General features: G+C 39.6%; 1 protein-coding gene across 1 annotated transcript in view; it reads right to left on the reverse strand.

Moving 5' to 3' along the window:
* Positions 1–19236, reverse strand: part of abraxas1 (abraxas 1, BRCA1 A complex subunit) — a 35892-nt gene that overhangs the window by 11417 nt on the left and 5239 nt on the right. The window contains exons 2-7 of the mRNA XM_078404043.1: positions 16176–16266; positions 13167–13203; positions 11619–11685; positions 7881–8074; positions 7622–7741; positions 2012–2096 (exon numbers count right to left, since the gene is read on the reverse strand). Coding sequence (XP_078260169.1) covers positions 2012–2096; positions 7622–7741; positions 7881–8074; positions 11619–11685; positions 13167–13203; positions 16176–16266 — 594 coding nt within the window. The remainder of the gene's footprint in view (positions 1–2011; positions 2097–7621; positions 7742–7880; positions 8075–11618; positions 11686–13166; positions 13204–16175; positions 16267–19236) is intronic.

Raw genomic sequence — 19236 nt, forward strand, 5'->3', positions numbered from 1 at the left:
ATGAATGGCTGGACCCAGGGTTTCCCAGCAGAACATTGCCCAGAGCATCACACTTCCTCCACTGGCTTGTCGTCTTCCTGGTGCCATCACTTCCCCAAGTAAACGGCGCACACGTACACGGCCATCCACGTGATCTAAAAGAAAACGGGACTCATCGGACCAGGCAACCTTCTTCCACTGCTCCAAGGTCCAGTTCCGACGCTCCCAATGTAGGCGTTTTGGACGGTGGACGGCTACGCAGCCCCATACACAGCAGTGTGAGATGCACTGTGAATTGTGACACATTCCTCCCGTGACCACCATTAAAATTTTCTGTGACGTGCCACAGTAGACCTTCTGTCAGTTTGGGCTGGACGGGATAGCCTTCGTTGCCCTTGCGCATCGATGAGCCTTGGGCGCCCAACATCCTGTTGCCGGTTTGTGCCGCTCGGACCACTGTTGGTAGGTACTCACCGGGAGCATCCCACAAGCCTTGCCGTTTCAGAGATACTCTGACACAGTCATCTGGTCATAACAATTTGGCTCTTGTCAAAAGTCGCTCAGGTCTTTACTCCTGCCCATTTCTCCTGCATCCAACACATGAACTTCAAGAACTGGCTGTTCACTTGCTGCCTAATATATTCCACCCCTTGACAGGAGCCATTGTAACAATATAATCAATGTTTTTATTCACAAAATGCTGGAGTAACTCAGCAGGTCAGGCAGCATCTCGGGAGAGAAAGAATGGGCGATGTTTCGGGTCGAGACCCTTCTTCAGACTGATGTCAGGGGGGCAGGACACAGGAAGGATATAGGTGGAGACGGGAAGATAGAGGGAGATCTGGGAAGGGGAAGGGTTGAGAGGGACAGAGAGATAATAAATGTTATTCACTTCATCTGTCAGTGGTCATAATGTTTTGGCGCATCGGTATACTTAGATGGTACTTTCTTTCACTATTTTTTTCCACTTTACCAGAATTTACCTATCAGGAGAGGTTGTACAAACTTGGAGTTGGTTTCTCTGGTGGTTGGAGAGGAGACCTGATAGAAGTACTAGAAGTTATGAGCAACATAGAAATGGTAGACAGTCAAAACATTTTTCCCCGGGGGGGGGGGGGGGGGGGAGGAAATGTCAAAGACTAGAGGGAATAGCTTTAATGTGAGAAGGGCAAAGTTTAAAGGAGATGTGTGGGACAAGAGCCAGGACTTTGAGAAAAGCACTTATTGCAAATGGTAATAAAAACGAGGAATGTGTCCAGAAAAAAAAAGTAAATGTTAGATCAATTAACGTCAAAGGTAAACCTTTGATAGCCCTGGAATCACTGATGGTAATGATATCAAAGAAATAGCAATTAAAATAGAAACAGTAACTAATACATATATCAATTACAATCTCAATGAATGGTGGAATATACTGAAGAAACTGAATATGTATAGGAAAGAACTGCAGATGCTAGTTTAAACTGAAGATAGACACAAAAAGCTGGAGTGACTCAGTGGGTCAGACAGCATCTCTGGATAAAATGAATAGGTGACGTTTCAGGATGATGCCCTTCTTCAGAGTCATTCTTCATTTAGGTCTCTCCGATTCTTTGTTTTTACTAATGTTTGGATCATAGCAGTAACAACTTCCTTTGACAACTTGAGACGTCACTCCTATCCTGCTATTTTTCTTGAAATAATAGCATTGCTGATTTAAAAGATTGGGAAGGAGAAAATGTATTCAGCTGTTCTCTGGTATTAAGATTACAATCACCAAATAATTAATATGAATATCAAGAGATTTTTAATGCCCTGTTAATCCTACACAAACTTCAAATAATTCCATCTCAAATTATGAAAAAATTGGCAAAACTCATGCAAGTTAACAATTTACAGGCAAATTTTAAGACATTGAAGGTATGAGAATGTTGAATCAGCCAGAATGTTGCTAAACAATAACCACGGAGAAAGTCTATTATTAGAGTGAAATGCAAAATGCCGATATCAGAACAATAGATTTGAACAAATGTACGGTATACATTCCAGTTACCTTCAGTTCCTCTTGCAGTGTATTATACATGCATTTAATTCTCTGAACCTCTTTTAAGGATCCTTCCTGATCAAAAAATGTGAGTCTGAGGAGTTTAAAAAAAAGTTAAATAAATTTATGCTCTTTTCAGTTATCTTATTCATCTTTTCATTTCCATTTTACAATTGAATTTATAAGATAAGTTAAGTCTTTTATTTCAGAATTGAGGATCTTTGAACAAATAGCATTACTTGCCCGGGGAAATGCTTTCACCAATCTAAGTATCTGACATCTGCATTATTTAGGTCTACCTCAGTCACTGTCCCAGGCTTAGTAACTGATAACTTTCATTAAAATGTTGTTTACTGTAATCATTATGACATAAACAGTAACTTTGCTGCCCAGCATTGAACTATGTTTGGTTGAGTATAGGGCTATGCTTTCACTAAGACTCGAGTATGTTATCACCACTCTTTAGCTCACTGAAGGTCAACTTTTCCATCTTCCAGAAGAGACACTGAAGATACACTAGTAAAACTTAGTTAATTATTAATCTACATACAATGTTTATTTACAATCAATATTGAAAGAATACATTGACCAGTGAATTCAAATAGATTTCCAAATGTAACATGATATCAAATAAATAGTTTTTAATATGGCTCCGGTTTCACTTTTTAAATCATTATTCATTGCATCAATTTCTTTGGGGAAAACACTTGCCTTGCTCAATAAATGGAAGACATTTTAATATTCTGAATATGTTTTTAGAGTGCACTAATAAAATCAATTTTGAAACTGATTTGGTTTATGGGAAATTGATATTAACCATTAAGTTTGCTCCCAGTTTATGATTGTAATTCAGATTTGAAAACATTGATCAAAACCTTATGTACTAAATTTAAATCAATAAGAGCATCTTAATGTATATTATTAGCCTGTATCTCTCCTAAACCAAAAAGGGAAATGCTCAAAATGCCACATCTATTAAATCATCTAGAATCTTGGACCAACAGACAACTAATGTTAACATCAACCGTTATTAATTTCTTGAATAATCTAATAAACCATATGCACAAAATCATTCCACTAATCAATACCAATGTCTATTGTAATGTATCAATTTATTGCAACAGACCATTTATTACAGGGAAACAAATTATCCACTATCCTGTCTATCTACATGTCGATCAGGAGAAATCATAGTAGGGTATACATCTTCTCTGCATAACTTTTTCTCATGTCATATTATATTGCTTTGTTCAATGCGTTATATTTTAATTATCATCTTCTTTCCCATGTTTGAGACATTGTTCAATGATATCAAATAAGGGACTCGCTTATCCAGCAAGGCAGCGCCTTTAACACCTCAGATAGCTGAGGAAATTCAGAGTCTCTCTGAGGATCCTTCAGTGCTTCTACTCTGGGGCTGTAGAAAGCATCTTGTCCGGCAACATCTCAATCTGGTTTGGGAACAGCTCTGCCCAGGACAGGAAGGCTCTGCGGAGAGTAGTGCGTTCGGCTGAACGCACTATGGGAACTACACTTGCCCCCCTGCAGGACCTATACATCAGGAGGTGCAGATCCAGCACCAGCAACATTATGGGGGACCCCTACCACCCCAGCAACGGACTGTTCCAGCTGCTACAGTCAGGCAAACGCCTCCACTGTCACGCTGTGAAAACAGAGAGGATGCGACAGAGTTTCTTCCCACAGGCCATCAGGACAATAGGTGCAGGAGTAGGCCATTCAGCCCTTCGAGCCAGCACCGCCATTCAATGCGATCATGGCTGATCACTCTCAATCAGTACCCCGTTCCTGCCTTCTCACTCCGCTATCCTTAAGAGCTCTATCCAGCTCTCTCTTGAAAGCATCCAACGAACTGGCCTCCACTGCCTTCTGAGGCAGAGAATTCCACACCTTCACCACTCTCTGACTGAAAAAGTTCTTCCTCATCTCCGTTCTAAATGGCCTACCCCTTATTCTTAAACTGTGGCCCCTTGTTCTGGACTCCCCCAACATTGGGAACATGTTTCCTGCCTCTAATGTGTCCAATCCCCTAATTATCTTGTATGTTTCAATAAGATCCCCCCTCATCCTTCTAAATTCCAGTGTATACAAGCCCAATCGCTCCAGCCTTTCAACATACGACAGTCCCGCCATTCCGGGAATTAACCTAGTGAACCTACGCTGCACGCCCTCCATAGCAAGAATATCCTTCCTCAAATTTGGAGACCAAAACTGCACACAGTACTCCAGGTGCGGTCTCACCAGGGCCCGGTACAACTGTAGAAGGACCTCTTTGCTCCTATACTCAACTCCTCTTGTTACGAAGGCCAACATTCCATTGGCTTTCTTCACTGCCTGCTGTACCTGCATGCTTCCTTTCATTGACTGATGCACTAGGACACCCAGATCTCTTTGAACTCCCCCTCCTCCTAACTTGACACCATTCAGATAATAATCTGCCTTTCTATTCTTATTTCCAAAGTGAATAACCTCACACTTATCTACATTAAACTGCATCTGCCATGTATCCGCCCACTCACACAACCTGTCCAAGTCACCCTGCAGCCTTATTGCATCTTCCTCACAATTCACACTACCCCCCAGCTTAGTATCATCTGCAAATTTGCTAATGGTACTTTTAATCCCTTCGTCCAAGTCATTAATGTATATCGTAAATAGCTGGGGTCCCAGCACCGAACCTTGCGGTACCCCACTGGTCACTGCCTCCCATTCCGAAAGGGACCCATTTATCCCCACTCTTTGCTTTCTGTCTGTCAACCAATTTTCTATCCATGTCAGTACCCTACCCCCAATACCATGTGCCCTAATTTTGCCCACTAATCTCCTGTGTGGGACCTTGTCGAAGGCTTTCTGAAAGTCGAGGTACACCACATCCACTGACTCTCCCTTGTCAATTTTCCTAGTTACATCCTCAAAAAATTCCAGTAGATTTGTCAAGCATGATTTCCCCTTTGTAAATCCATGCTGACTCTTATATCACCAGGGACTAATTTACTGTATTAATTTATTTTTTTGTGTCGTGTCTTATTAAAAAAAAATTATATTCTGTTTGTAGTTTTAGCACAATCCGCAGGCATTGCCACTTTCATTTCACTGCACATCTTGTATGTGTATGTGACAAATAAAGACTTGACTTGAATTCAGTTTTATAGAAGGTTGTTACAATATTTGATAAAGAATTGACTTTGTATGGGTTAAGTTACTTTAACTGTGTGTAATGTTTCTCCTGTATGTATCCTCAATGCAGGAGATAGAATTTAATTTCTCAAGTATGGATTACTACATTTATTTTCTGTAAATGTAACACTGCATTACTGTTTTGTCATAAAAAAACATAAATAGGATGGGAGCTATTCAGTTCCTTAGGCTGGCTCCACTAGTCATCAAGATCTTCAACTACAACCTTATTTTCCTGCATAATCCCCATATTCTATGATACAACACATCATTGCAACTGTTCAAGACCCTGATGATTTAGCACCTGAAATATTGTCCACCCTCCTTATCTGGTCACTTTATCCAAAGAAGGATATGCTGGCCATAGAGGAAGTGCAATGTAGGTGCCCTAGAACAATTCCACAGATGGGGCATTGTCCCATGAGGAGCAACTAAACTGACAAATTAGAGAATTTAGGATGCCTATAAAGAAGAGAATTTAGAAGAATAAAAGTTTATCCCATTGAAATGTACAGCTTTGAACCCTTTCAATGCTAGCCAAGATTTAAAAAAAAGGAAACAGTACATGCTCCCAGTTTGGGGTATGAACAAGGCTTTCAGAAATGATGAAGGTCATCAACTTGCAAGCATTCACTTTGTTCCTCTCTCCACAGATTCTGCCTGACTTGAACATTATCAGCATATTTCTTATTTTATTTTATGTCAATTTTGCAGCACTGCAGGGTTTTGCTTTTCAATATTCAAATCCAAGATAAATTGAAGCAAGGGAAATGCAAGAATGTAGTATCATGGTGTAAGATCATATGTGGTGCAAAACAGGCATAAGAATGGAACTTATATAGCCAGAGTCATACAGCAAGGAAACAGGCCTTGTGGCCGAAATTGCCAATGCTGACCAAAATGCCTCATCTATGCTAGTCCCACTTGCCCATGTTTGACCCTTTCCCATCTAAACCTTTCCAATCCATGTACCTGTCAAAATGTATTTTTAATGTTGTTATAATATAGCTCAACTACCCACTCTAGCAGTTTGTTCAACATACCCACCACCGTCAGTGTGAAAGTTGCCCCTCATGTTCTTGTTAAATATTTCCCTTCTCTTGCTCTCTTGCTATCCACTTTGCTGCTGTAACACTGTAAATTTCCCCAGTGTGGGACGAATAAAGGAATATATTATTATGAATATATTAATATATGCAACACCTGTTCCTTTACCTCCCCCCTCAAATCCATCCAAGGACCCAAACAGTCTTTCCAGGTGAGACAGAGGTTCACCTGCACCTCCTCCAACCTCATCTATTGTATCCGCTGCTCTAGATGTCAACTTCTTTACATCGGTGAAACCAAACGCAGGCTCGGCGATCGTTTCACTCAACATCTTCGTTCAGTCCGCCTTAACCAACCTGATCTCCCGGTGGCTGAGCACTTCAACTCCCCCTCCCAGTCTGACCTTTCTGTCATGGGCCTCCTCCAGTGCCAGTGAGGCCCACCGGAAATTGGAGGAACAGCACCTCATATTTCGCTTGGGCAGCTTACAGCCCAGCGGTATGAACATTGACTTCTCCAACTTTAGATAGTTCCTCTGTCCCTCTCTTCCCCTCCCCAGTTCTCCCTCTATATTCCTGTCTCCGCCTATATCCTTCCTTTGTCCCACCCCCCTGACATCAGTCTGAGGAAGGGTCTCGACCCGAAACGTCACCCATTCCTTCTCTCCTGAGAAAGACGTACAGGTATGTAGGTTAATTGGCTGGGTAAATGTAAAAATTGTCCCTAGTGGGTGTAGGATAGTGTTAATGTACGGGGATCACTGGGCGGCACGGACTTGGAGGGCCGAAAAGGCCTGTTTCCGGCTGTATATATATGATATGATATGATTATGCCTGACCTGCTGAGTTACTCCAGCATTTTGTGAAATATTATTATTATTATTATTATGAGAAGAAGTATGTTACTTGATCCCTCAAGTGGCTGACTTCAACTCAGCATTTCCACCTGCTCTTAGTAATCTAAAATATTTACCATGGTGTAACTTTCCATTTTATTTAAACCTGTCATGTTTCAACATTTTAAAACCACAAAGTTATTTGGTAAATCCAAATCTTTAAAATGTCAGAATGACCTATATCCAGCAGATGGCAGCAATACGACTTCCGGTTCATCAATGGCACACCGTGTAGCAAAAACCTATCCACCCGTAAGCAAATATCCTTGAAGTGCATTTCAGTCAAAATGTCTCAGGGCAGTACCTAGCAAATCAGAACTGGTACAGAATGCATTCTCATTAGTAAGAGGAAAGGCCCCTGCGTCTATCCATTCCCCTCCCACTCCAAAACAAAGGCTGTGGTAGTCTGGGATACTGGTCAGAGTCCACTGTGTCAGGTCCAGTTAATATAACAGCGAGGGAAGACCAGCTGAGTTTTCTACCTGTGTTTCTTCATTGCTCGACAATAGCCCTCAGCACTACTGGGTCCAGAAAATGCTTTGTAGTCTTGCTGTTCAGACATTCCTAGATTGGTCACAGATATGGGTATGGGCTGAACAAAACTACAGTTGGGGGGAGAAAGATAAACATTAGCTTTAAGCATTATTGGAAAATGGACTAGAAAATAAATATTGTTCACATCATAATGCTCAGGGTTGCAGTAGCTGACAATATTGTTTAAAGAAATGTGGCATGGCTCACCTTTCTTGTGGGTTAAAAAGCGTGTACTCCAGATTATGTGTGGAGCCATTCTCTCTGCTTAACTTGGTTGTAAGGAGAAAGAACACCAGCTGTTGGTTTTTCAGGTGCTTCTGCAGGGTCCTGTGAAGGAGACGTTCTCGGAATGTCATGGTCTGATTTGTGTTACGTCTGAACTTATACCAACCAATAACATTCTAAGGGGGAGAAAGTACAAGTAGATTTAGATCTAGATCCAGGTTAAAAGAAAGGCGGGACAGTGTGGGAGAGCAACGTCACTTAACATTTAAAGGTTTCAGCAAGTAAGCCATTAATATCAAGGCTGTGCCATAACTACTCATTATCAAGCAGTTAACTGACTGTATCCAAGTTATCTAAAAGATAACTGCCTGCACAAATATTGCACATTAATAATAATAATAATAATAATAATAATAATATTCATTTATTGTCATTGCAACGAGTACAACGAAATTAAAAAATAGCCAATCCTGACGGTGCGTACAAACATATATGCAATAAATGCAAAAACAAATAAATACATAAATACAATTATGTTAAGTACAAAGATTTTTTAGTGTTGCCTAGTGCAAAGGTAGTGTTCAGTTCTCGTATGGCCCTGGGGTAAAAACTGTTCTTAAGTCTGTTTGTTCGGGATTTTATCGACCTGAAACGTCGACCAGAGGGCAGATGAACAAACAGACGGTGGCCGGGGTGGGATGGATCTTTTATTATTTTGCCTGCTCTACTGAGGCAGCGTAGGCTGAACAGGTGCTCCAGGGAGGGCAGTGAGCAGCCGATGATTTTCTGGGCCGTCGTGATGACCCTCTGAAGGGCCTTCCTGTCCTTTTCTGAGCAGCTGGCATACCATGTGGTTATACAGTATGCCAGCACACTCTCGATGGAGCAGCGATAGAAGGACAACATGAGCTTCTCCTGCAGGTTGGTTTTCCTGAGGATCCTCAGGAAGTGGAGTCTCTGCTGTGCCTTCTTTACTGTGGTGATGGTGTTGGTAGACCAGGTGAGATCCTCTGCGATGTGCGTACCCAGGAACCTGAAAGCTGGTACCCTTTCCACACAGACCCCATTGATGTAGAGTGGGTCGTAATCTCCACTGGTTTTCCTAAAGTCAATTATAAGTTCCTTTGTTTTGGAGGAGTTCAGGACCAGATTGTTCACTGAACACCATGCTGCCAGCCTTTGGATTTCATCCCTATAGGCTGTCTCATCTCCTTCTGAGATGAGTCCAACCACAGTCGTGTCATCCGCGAACTTGATGATGGTGTTGGTGGGATGGGTGGGGGCGCAGTCGTGAGTGTAGAGGGAGTAAAGGATGGGGCTCAACACACATATCACATAACATGTTTCAACAGATCACAAGTCAAACTCTAATCGCAAATTATCACTGTGATCTTGTTTCTTATAACCAGGGCTTACTACGGGGTTATTACGAAATGCTTATTACAAGGTCCTTGAATGGTCCTTACCCTTCCTTTGACGATGTTCTTATTTTTAATGAAAGTATAAAATGCCTTTATACCATGACATGCAGAAGAATTGAGGCGTTTGAGAATCATGGGAGAAATATCTTCCTTTCTTTTTGTGATATGCATTCTTTTTACACATGGTCTTTGTTTGCACAGATTACAGAGTACCTCAGATTGTTCCTTTGAGCCTATTTAGCCTTCGGCTAGTGGAAGTCCAGTGGCAAATGTCACAGAACTGGCATCCACTACTGCAAATTCAAGCAGCTAACTCAGGATTTTGGACATACTGCTCCAGTATCAGCACTTGGCAAACTTTTGAATAGCTGAGGAGCCCTTTTTGGGATCATAATATGAATCTAGCCTTAACATTATCTTCATTTAAATCAGAACACTGAAGCTTGCCTCTGGCAGTAAATTAAAACATTAAACTTTTCATTTTATATTGCAATAAATACACTTCTGGGCAAATTCCCAATCTCAGATGCCCAGGTAATAAATTACTATGAATTTAAATAAAATGTTAAGCACAAAGTATTGGCTAAGCTGAAAATGGAATAGGCTTGTTCACCAAAATCAGCAGCCCATAGCTGACATTTAAAAATCAAACATCATCTGAACATAGATATTAGTCTTTTTGGCACCTGGCCCATGTGCTTTAAATGTTTTTCCAAAAACTGCTAGAATACAAGGACAAGATAGTTAAAAGGAAGGTAACACTTGTTAAAGATACCAACATATAAATAACTTTATACACACCTGGACAAATTGATATTGTTGAGTGATTGAAACACCATTTTAAAATATTTAAATATAATGATAATTAATCACTAGCTCCAATTTTTCTTAATCTGGATAAGGCAAAGATACTGGTGCATTCTCATTCTTAAACCTGGCCTGTCAATTTAAGACCAACAAACAAGCTCAAGATTCAAAACCAAGCAAGGAGTTGAACTGGTTCATTTAACCTTTAGCTAGTCATGACATCCAACAGTGCATTCAATGTCATAAATTACCCTACCTGATACCATCTGCCACCAAGCCACAAACTCCTGTCAACAGTTCACCAAGCTCGAAATATTGCAAAATGCATTTGCAAAATTCAGCCATACATTTAAAATAATGAGCATTTCACAAACAGTTTATTGTGCACAAATAAATTAGTAATATTGTCAATGGGTGGCTTCATAAATACGATGTGCATATCCATGCATTTCTTCATCGAGGCACACACTTGTTTATTTTTAAAAAGCTGCACAAACTAGATAGCAACTGAATTACATTAATAAAGATACATGTTGGATGAATTGTGCAGGCCTTCAGTCCTTTGAATCTTATGAAGGATGCTTAAACAATTAAATTGGAACACATCAGCTGAAGTGTGCCAAGTGCCCATCTGCAATATACTGTATGACAGTCAACTGATGAGATGAATGTTTGAGTAGGCTCTCAATATTTTAAATAATTACAGAAATTATAAGCAAATTCAATGATAAACAGAATTGCGAAAGAGCAGCTGAGTTAAACTAGTTGCACTTTTTGTTTAGTTTCTTTTCGTTTTAATTTTTAGAAACATGCCTTGCGGCCCACCAAGTCGACACTGATTATCAATCATCCGTTCAAACTACAGTAGTCCTATGTTATCCCACTTTCCCATCCACTCCGTGCACATTAGGGGCAATTTTATAGAGGCAAATTAACCTACAAACCTGAACCTCTTGGAATTTTTTTTTTTTTAACTAGCCAGATACAACAAATTGCCATAAACAAACACAGACCATATATTCTTAAGCTAAGCGAACCTGGTAATTTCAAGCTCAGACAGGTAATAGAAATTCGACTTGCACCATGTTATGTGAAAAAGATCAATGACAACATCTTTATCTCGTGCTCTTTCTGAAATTGTGCCCCCCCCCACCACCTTGCATGAATATATAACTAAGAGGGATTTTAGAACCCATGATTATTGCTGCTACATCAATACCACTGGGAGAGATAGTCAGTGTTGGTTTAAATATCCCTGGGACCCCATCAGCCACAATTCCTTTCGCATCTTGCATCAATATTATACTAAAAGTTAAATTAGAATATACAACTTTTTTTTCCAAATTACATCGTAAAAGACTTTCATTTCATCTGCAGAATTATCAGAAAATTCTATAAAGAAAATGTGACAAATTACACAATATATAATCCGACATGAATGACTTAAAGGTCAGTCACTTGTAACTTTTCATTTGTTTGCCATTATCAATACCTTTTCCTGATTTTTCAATATTTTCTGCAATGCCGTCTTGTCCACTTCACCAGCAGCATTGTAAAAACTGTAAAAGACAGACAGGACATTAGAAACATGATTTTAATTCACAAAGTGCTATAAATCTTGGCTCCTGCTTTCTAACTGTGATTTTATATCCTATTTTGGCAGTATGCCCTCACTTACAACATTGGGACAGTTTATTTTATAATCCACTACTTTCCGTAATGACAGATTTGGCACACCAATGTGATTATGTAACACCCATTAGTGTGCAAACAGATCTTCATACCTGCAGGCTGAAGTAATTTAGTAAGTGGGCAAATAGTTGGATTAATAAAGAATTGGACCATTGGGATACAGGTCACACACGCACCCACATAACATTTCTTGAAATTTTGTCCATTACTCATACTTTCCATTGTCAAGATTCAGTAACACATTTTCATCCAGATGATGCTTTTGGAAGGTTGTACCGAGGCCTTCTCTAAAACCTTTGTTAACCTTATTACCACAGGAGGTAGCATAACTCATGTTGAACAGGTCCACTTTTAAATCATTAACAATAAATATAGCTGGACATTCAATTTTCTCTCTGTCAACACAGGTATTGTAACTTTGTGGTAATGGAACTGGATCGCAAACCTAAAGAAAAGTTCAAATCCCACCATGGAAATCTATAAAACCGAATTCAGTAAACTTAACAATCAAAGCTCTCAGATTGCTGTAAAAACCTCAATAAGTTCACTAATGTCCTGTCAATCCAACACATCTACATGACTCATTCACAAGTAATATAACTACGAATATTTAAAAATAGTACCCCTATAGTCTCTCATGCATGCTCTGCTATTCAATTAGATCTTATCTTGCCCCAAGTTCCATTTTCCTACCTGTTCTCCAAAACTCTTGCGTCAACATTAAGCTAACTTAATCCCCTCAAGGGCAACAAGGATGCACAAGGAACGTAATCCTGACCTTTCAAGAGGAAATAAAGTATTTTTAAAAACTGTTTCATCTTAAGTAACAGTACAAAAAAGCACAAAGCACTTTCCTATCTTTTTCCCCCCACTCTCTTAACTTGCTCGGCGTTCATTGACACTTAATCCTCATCACAATATTGGAAAGTCACCATGTGGATAAGAAGACAAACTCTATTGTCCAGCCCTTAAAACCTCCAAGCTTTGTTCAATAGTAAACTGATCCCTATTATATATTCACTGTCCAAGTTACGTTATCGCAGAACTGAAACAGTACAAATTAGAAACCTTCCCGTAATTTAGGATTTCATGTTTCAGGGCACAACGATGCATTCAAGTAATGAGAAGTTTCCAAAGTACTGTATTCATTTTCACCCTAGAAGTACAAGTATTCTCCACAGACTCAGTCTGAAACAGCAAACAAACTGGAACATAAAGTGAAGTACGAGTAGAGTATCCATTAACTTTCATGTATGAATCAAGTGAAAACTGACTGAGCAATTCCCACCAGAATCAAGAGATGTAAAATTCTTAGGAGTGAGAGTAGCTATCAATTGAGCTCACGTACCTGAATAGCCAGTAACATGGAATATGTTTCTGTATATCTAGAGGGGAAAAATGCACATCAAGGTTCAGAGGGGAATAATAAATTTCACATGCAATACCAACTTCCAGGAGGGAAATTGTACATAAAGATCAGGAGGGATTCATGTTTTAATTTATAAAATTGCTTCTTTAAAATGCCCTTTAAAGGCCATTCAGTTATATTCAGAGGGAGCTCAATTAATACCAGAAAATGACAAGTTATAGAATACTCTCCAGCAGTTTTGTTACTCTTCCAAATATTTTCCTTGACAAGAACATTGGCATTAATTAAATGAAAACTTTGACACTGGATAAAGATGCTCAAATGTTAGCATCATGGAAGGTCTTGTCTTTAACCATTGCCTATTCATGGAAGTAAAACAAGCCATCTCATCTAAACCAAGCAATAACTTGAAAAATGCACCTCAAATGTTTATGGCTAAATGGAAAACATTGAAATGGCATGGAAATCTGCAGAACATCCACAAACAATAAAATACCTTGATTTTTATAAGGACAATACATATAGACAAACATACAAATTAGGAATAACAGTAAACCTCTCAAACCTACCCCATCATTTAATAAGATCACCAGTCTTTTTGAACCCCTCCCACTCTGCATTCAAGCCTTCCTCTCAGTAACATTTCACCTACTTACTTATCAAGTATCCAGCTACCTCTGCTTTAAAATATTCAAAACTCTGTAAATCCCAAGGAAGGGTTCAAAAGATTAAAAATCAGAGAAATTGTTTTAAAAATGCCTCATCTCCATCTTGGATCCTCCCACAAGAGGAAACATCCTCTCTACACACACCCTGAAAAGACATCTTAAGATTTTATTTGTTTCAATCAATTTCCCCTTTAATCTTCTCCATTCAAATTAAGAGTTTAAATGTTTTTTTAAGTTTCTTTTGTTTATAGTATCTATTAAAAGATATGTTCTTCAGAGGTTCAAGCCTCAGAAATGTAATACTTTTAGCAAAATAATCTAACTGAGATAAAGATTTTCATAATTTGAGAAGTTCTTCTTGAGAATCATAACAACAGACCTGCAATTGATTTAAAGCAAACAAATATAATACCAGCATGAAGACATACCAGTTTCTTTTTGGCTCTCATCTCTAACCCATCTCTAGGTTTTCATCAATGTGAAATGTCATCAACATAGGGTAGCACATTGGCACAGCAATAGAGTTGCTGTCTCACAGCGCCAGAGACCAGAGTTCGATGCTGACCACAGATTGTAAAGTTTGTATTTTCTCCCTGTGACCACGAGTTTTCCCCAGGCGCTCTGGTTTCCTCGCACGTGCCAAAGACATACAGTTTTATAGATTAACTGGCTTCTGTAAATTGCCCTGAGTGTGCAGGATGCGAAAATGAGATAACACGAACAAGTGTACGGATGATCAATGGTTGGTGTGGACTTGGTGGCCCGAAGGTGCTGCCTCAAAAAGGCATCCAGCATCAAAGACTCACCACCGTAACCACACTCTCATTTCACTCCTGCCATCAAGAAGACAGCGTAAGAGTCTGAAAACCATGATCTCCACAATCAGAAACAGCTTAGCAACAACCATCAGGCTCTTGAACACTGCAAACAACTAAACTATGAACTATGAGCAGTCGTGGTTGCACTAGAGAGTTTGGAATTTCAATGTTATGTTTTCAGTATATATGACGATTAAACATACTTGACTCTTGATCTGCCTTTACTCCAACCGAAGCTCACTAAACTTTAATTGTCTCCCAGGCTGGCAACATCTCAAATTCCTCATGTGGTACCAAGGAACTGCGGGTGCTGGTTAATACACAGAGGACACAAAGTGCTGGAGTTAATCAGCAGGTCAGGCCGTATCTCTGGAGAACATGGGTCGAGACATTATCTAACCATGTTCTCCGGAGATGCTGCCTGAACAGCTGTGTTACACCAGCACTTTGTGTCCTTTTGTAAAATTTCTCATCCTTGCTTTCAAATTCTCCCCATGGCCTCCCACCATTCCTGATCCCTCCAAGATCAAGTCTTTCTCCAATTCTAATCTCTTGCTTATCCCCAGTTTATAGTTTTCCACCTCTAGCATCGTTCCAAGCCCAAGATTATGGGATTTGCTCTCTATTACTATATCTGCCTTTAAATCCTTTTTAATTTTTTTAGCTTCTATCATATCTCCTAATATCTTCATTGGCGCAATCTTGAACCTGTCCTTGGATGACTCTAGACATTGAACTGCATGTAGATGCTGACACTCAGGCACTATAATTGCTCATAGATGACAACACAAATAGCATTTGTAGGCTTTGTGCAGCTGCCTAGCCAAGGTCAACTAATGCAACAAAGATAAACAATTTATGTGGCTATTAATCGCAAAATACTGCGCGCACAAAGACATCAGGGATATTTAATTGTGGAATTAATTTCGTAGTCATGAGGTTATTTTTCTTTACAATGGACTCGGTACCGCGGCACGGTAGCGCAGCGGTAGAGTTGCTGCTTTACAGCGAATGCAGCGCCGGAGACTCAGGTTCGATCCTGACTACGGGTGCTGCACTGTAAGGAGTTTGTACGTTCTCCCCGTGACCTGCGTGGGTTTTCTCCGAGATCTTCGGTTTCCTCCCACACTCCAAAGACGTACAGGTATGTAGGTTAATTGGCTGGGTAAATGTAAAAATTGTCCCTAGTGGGTGTAGGATAGTGTTAATGTACGGGGATCGCTGGGCGGCACGGACTTGGTGGGCCGAAAAGGCCTGTTTCCGGCTGTATATATATGATATATGATATGATATGATATGACTCACCAAAAGTACACTCGCACTCATTACATTTAACATATTTCAATTTCATTAAGCCTCTGGTAAAAATGTACTATTATTAAACTAAAAAACAAAATTTATTCATTCATATTAAAATGCAAATAAGCCCCAATGTAAGGTTTACAAACTTACTGAATATTTTTAGCCTCTACGAGGGAATTCACACAGATGAAATATCTTACCTATAGTATTTTCAACCTCAATGTCATCCATCTGATAATCAGTAATACTATATTTTGCTTCTGATTTGATTTCACCAACAAGAAACCCTTCCTGTCAAAGGAAAACAGAACATGGATTTTATTAGTTTTCCAATATGTTATATCCTTGTTTCATTGTTAGCATATGTTATTAAAGCAATATGACCATGTTGGTATTCTCAAGAATTATACAAATGGATATTTTACATGCACTGGCCTTTAAAACAGCCCACTTATCACCTTTCACCAAGTTGCGTTTTCTGATGATCCTGAAGTAACACTTCTAATCAATCAAAATGTATTATGCAAGTACTTTTGGTAGATTGGGAGCTCATTCTTAACTACAATCGTAATTCCATACATCTTAATGACTTTAATTGAACAAACCTACACTAAAGATTGACACGAAATGCTGGAGTAACTCAGCAGGTCAGGCAGCACTGTGGGTAGAAGGAATGGGTGACGTTTCGGGTCGAGACCCTTCTTCAGACTGAGAGTCAGGGGAGAGGGAAACTAGAGATATGGAAGGGTACAAAGGGAGAGCGGGTGTTGCAGAACTCTCGTCGGAGAGAAAACTTCTTCATAGTAGGCATACCTTGAGGATATTTTCGCAGTGGAGCAGACGAAATGTGTTGGAAGGTACCATATCGATTTCAAAGTTCCTAGACCACTAACGTTGCTGCAGACTAAATTTTATTGGATGCAATGTGACCAAACAATTGTTCTATTGCCCTAAATAATGTCAGAATCAATATGTAATCTTTAAACAATGCCTTTGCAGAGAAAAAAAAAAAGTCTCTATATAATTGCCTCTCACAACCTTAAGATGTCCCAAAGAGCATTCTAACTTTTTTGTAGCGTCTAACAATTAGCACCATACATATGGTCCATATGGACATCTGGGATCGAGGGCCATAAGATGGTGGCAACTGTAATCTTTGAAACCCTTTCAGTTATATTTCATCTATTTATAACTGATAGCTCTGCTTTATCCTCGTCAAGCAAGCTAAAACACCCATTCCCTTAAGCAAAATGTAATAAAAAGGAACTGCAAATGCTGGTTTATACTAGACATGGGCACAGAATGATGAGTAACTCAGCAGGACAGGCAGCATCTCTGGAGAACATGGATAAGTGGCTTTTCAGGTTAGGACCCTTCTTTAGACTGATTCCAGTACTTTTACTATGAAAAGGACAATATCTCCAATGATATCCTAAGCTCCAATTGTCATAGGTAGCCCCAATTCATTGCATCCAAACTCATAAGGGCATGGTTGTTTTCACACAATTTGCCTGCCTTTTGCAGTGTGCAGTGTCATCAGGAAGATAAAATTAGGCTCAGATAGCTGAAGCATGGTCACCAATGTTAGGCAATTCAAATTGAGGATTGTACAAAGTCAGAATAAAAGCTCTAGTGAAGATGATGCTGTGCTCTAACAATTGGAATATTTTCGGGATGGAAAAGGTTGGAGAGAATGAATGCTTCATCTCCGAAATACCAAATCCTTACTTTAAAAAAAACTAGGGACCCTTAGTTCTAGATTTACAAGAGGAAACATCTTCGCCACATGCACCTTATGAATACCTCAGGATCTTGTGTGTTTCAATGAATTCTCTTGCACTTCAGCAGATACAAATCTAGCCCATCCTGACCTTCCTCGTATGATAACCTGACTCTTCATGCACAGCATAATCTTCATTAACTGCTTCTCCTCCAGCAACAGCTATCTCACTGGACACTTATTTTTAAATCCAATGCTGTTGTCTGTCAGGACAGGGCCAGAGCTCCAATTTCCCCTGAAGATTGTAATTATCCTTTGTTCTTCCCCTCCTGCCAGCTCCCAATTTACAGCTATTTGTGAGATGTTACTTGCATTCCCTGTGGTGAAGACTAATGCAAAATACCGGTTAAATCCCACCCCTCCCTTCTATAAAATTAGTGCATTTTAACTTTTTTTTTGGAAAACAATCTATAGAAGCTTTGATTTTATGTCGCTGAATGGCTTTATCATGCAGATTCAGTCATACAGAGCAGAAACAGGCCCTTTGCCGAAATGGTCCGATGCAACCAAAATGCCCCATCTAAGCTCGTCCCATTTGCCCACATGTCCCTCCAAATCATTCCTATCCAGGTACTTGTCCAGGTGCTTTTTAAATGCTGTTATAGCATCTGCTTCATCTACCTCCTCTGGAAGCTCATTCCATATATCCTCCGCCTCATCCAATTTTTCCTTCTTTATTTAACTTTTTATCAATATACTGTCCCGTCCTCTGACCAGCCACCTTTCTTTCTGCAAATGTGTACTTTAAGTCATATACTGTGACAGTTCTGGTTTAACACTGGATCTGATGACATAGATCTACTGATCAACCAGTTGAGGTATTGTTGTACAATGGCCAAAGAAAGACAGTGTGCATAATGGTAATTGTTGATCAAGTTAGGGCACAAGCAGAGCTTTAGTCTAAGTTTGCTATGGTGCAAAATGGCGGAACAATGGGAAAAGTGTGTTGGAATTATCAAGCCGAGGGATGGTAAAAGCAGAAGTGAAAGAGGAAACATTAGATGCAATGGTAGATGATTTATTGGGTGATGGTGTGGATTTGTAATTGAAAGTTTCATCCTGGGTCAAAAGTGACAGTAAAGAAGCAATTTCATTCTATTTCAGACAGTTATGAGGGCAAGGGATGAAGTAAATGATCCAAGAATTATTGGCAGGCCATGAAAAAAAATGGCTTCAGTTTTTCAAAAACCTAGAAAAAAGTTGCTGCTCATACATTACTGAGTATCAGACAAAGAGTAACAAAGAAATACTAAAACTATCAGACCAAAGCCTAACAGGACATCACTACAAATCTGTTTCTGTTTGGGCATAAAAAAAATTTTGCTTGGCTTTTTACAGGCAGTGGAAGATTTGATGAAAGTGGAACAAAGGACAACAGCAATGGGCCCACCTTCAACCTCAGTAAACTATCCTCATTGCAATGATGTTTCTGCAACTTCTTTCAAATGCCACATTTGCTGGGGTTTGTCAGACACGGGTAT

Source organism: Rhinoraja longicauda, chromosome 1 (genome assembly GCF_053455715.1).
Source record: "Rhinoraja longicauda isolate Sanriku21f chromosome 1, sRhiLon1.1, whole genome shotgun sequence".
NCBI lineage: Eukaryota > Metazoa > Chordata > Chondrichthyes > Rajiformes > Arhynchobatidae > Rhinoraja > Rhinoraja longicauda.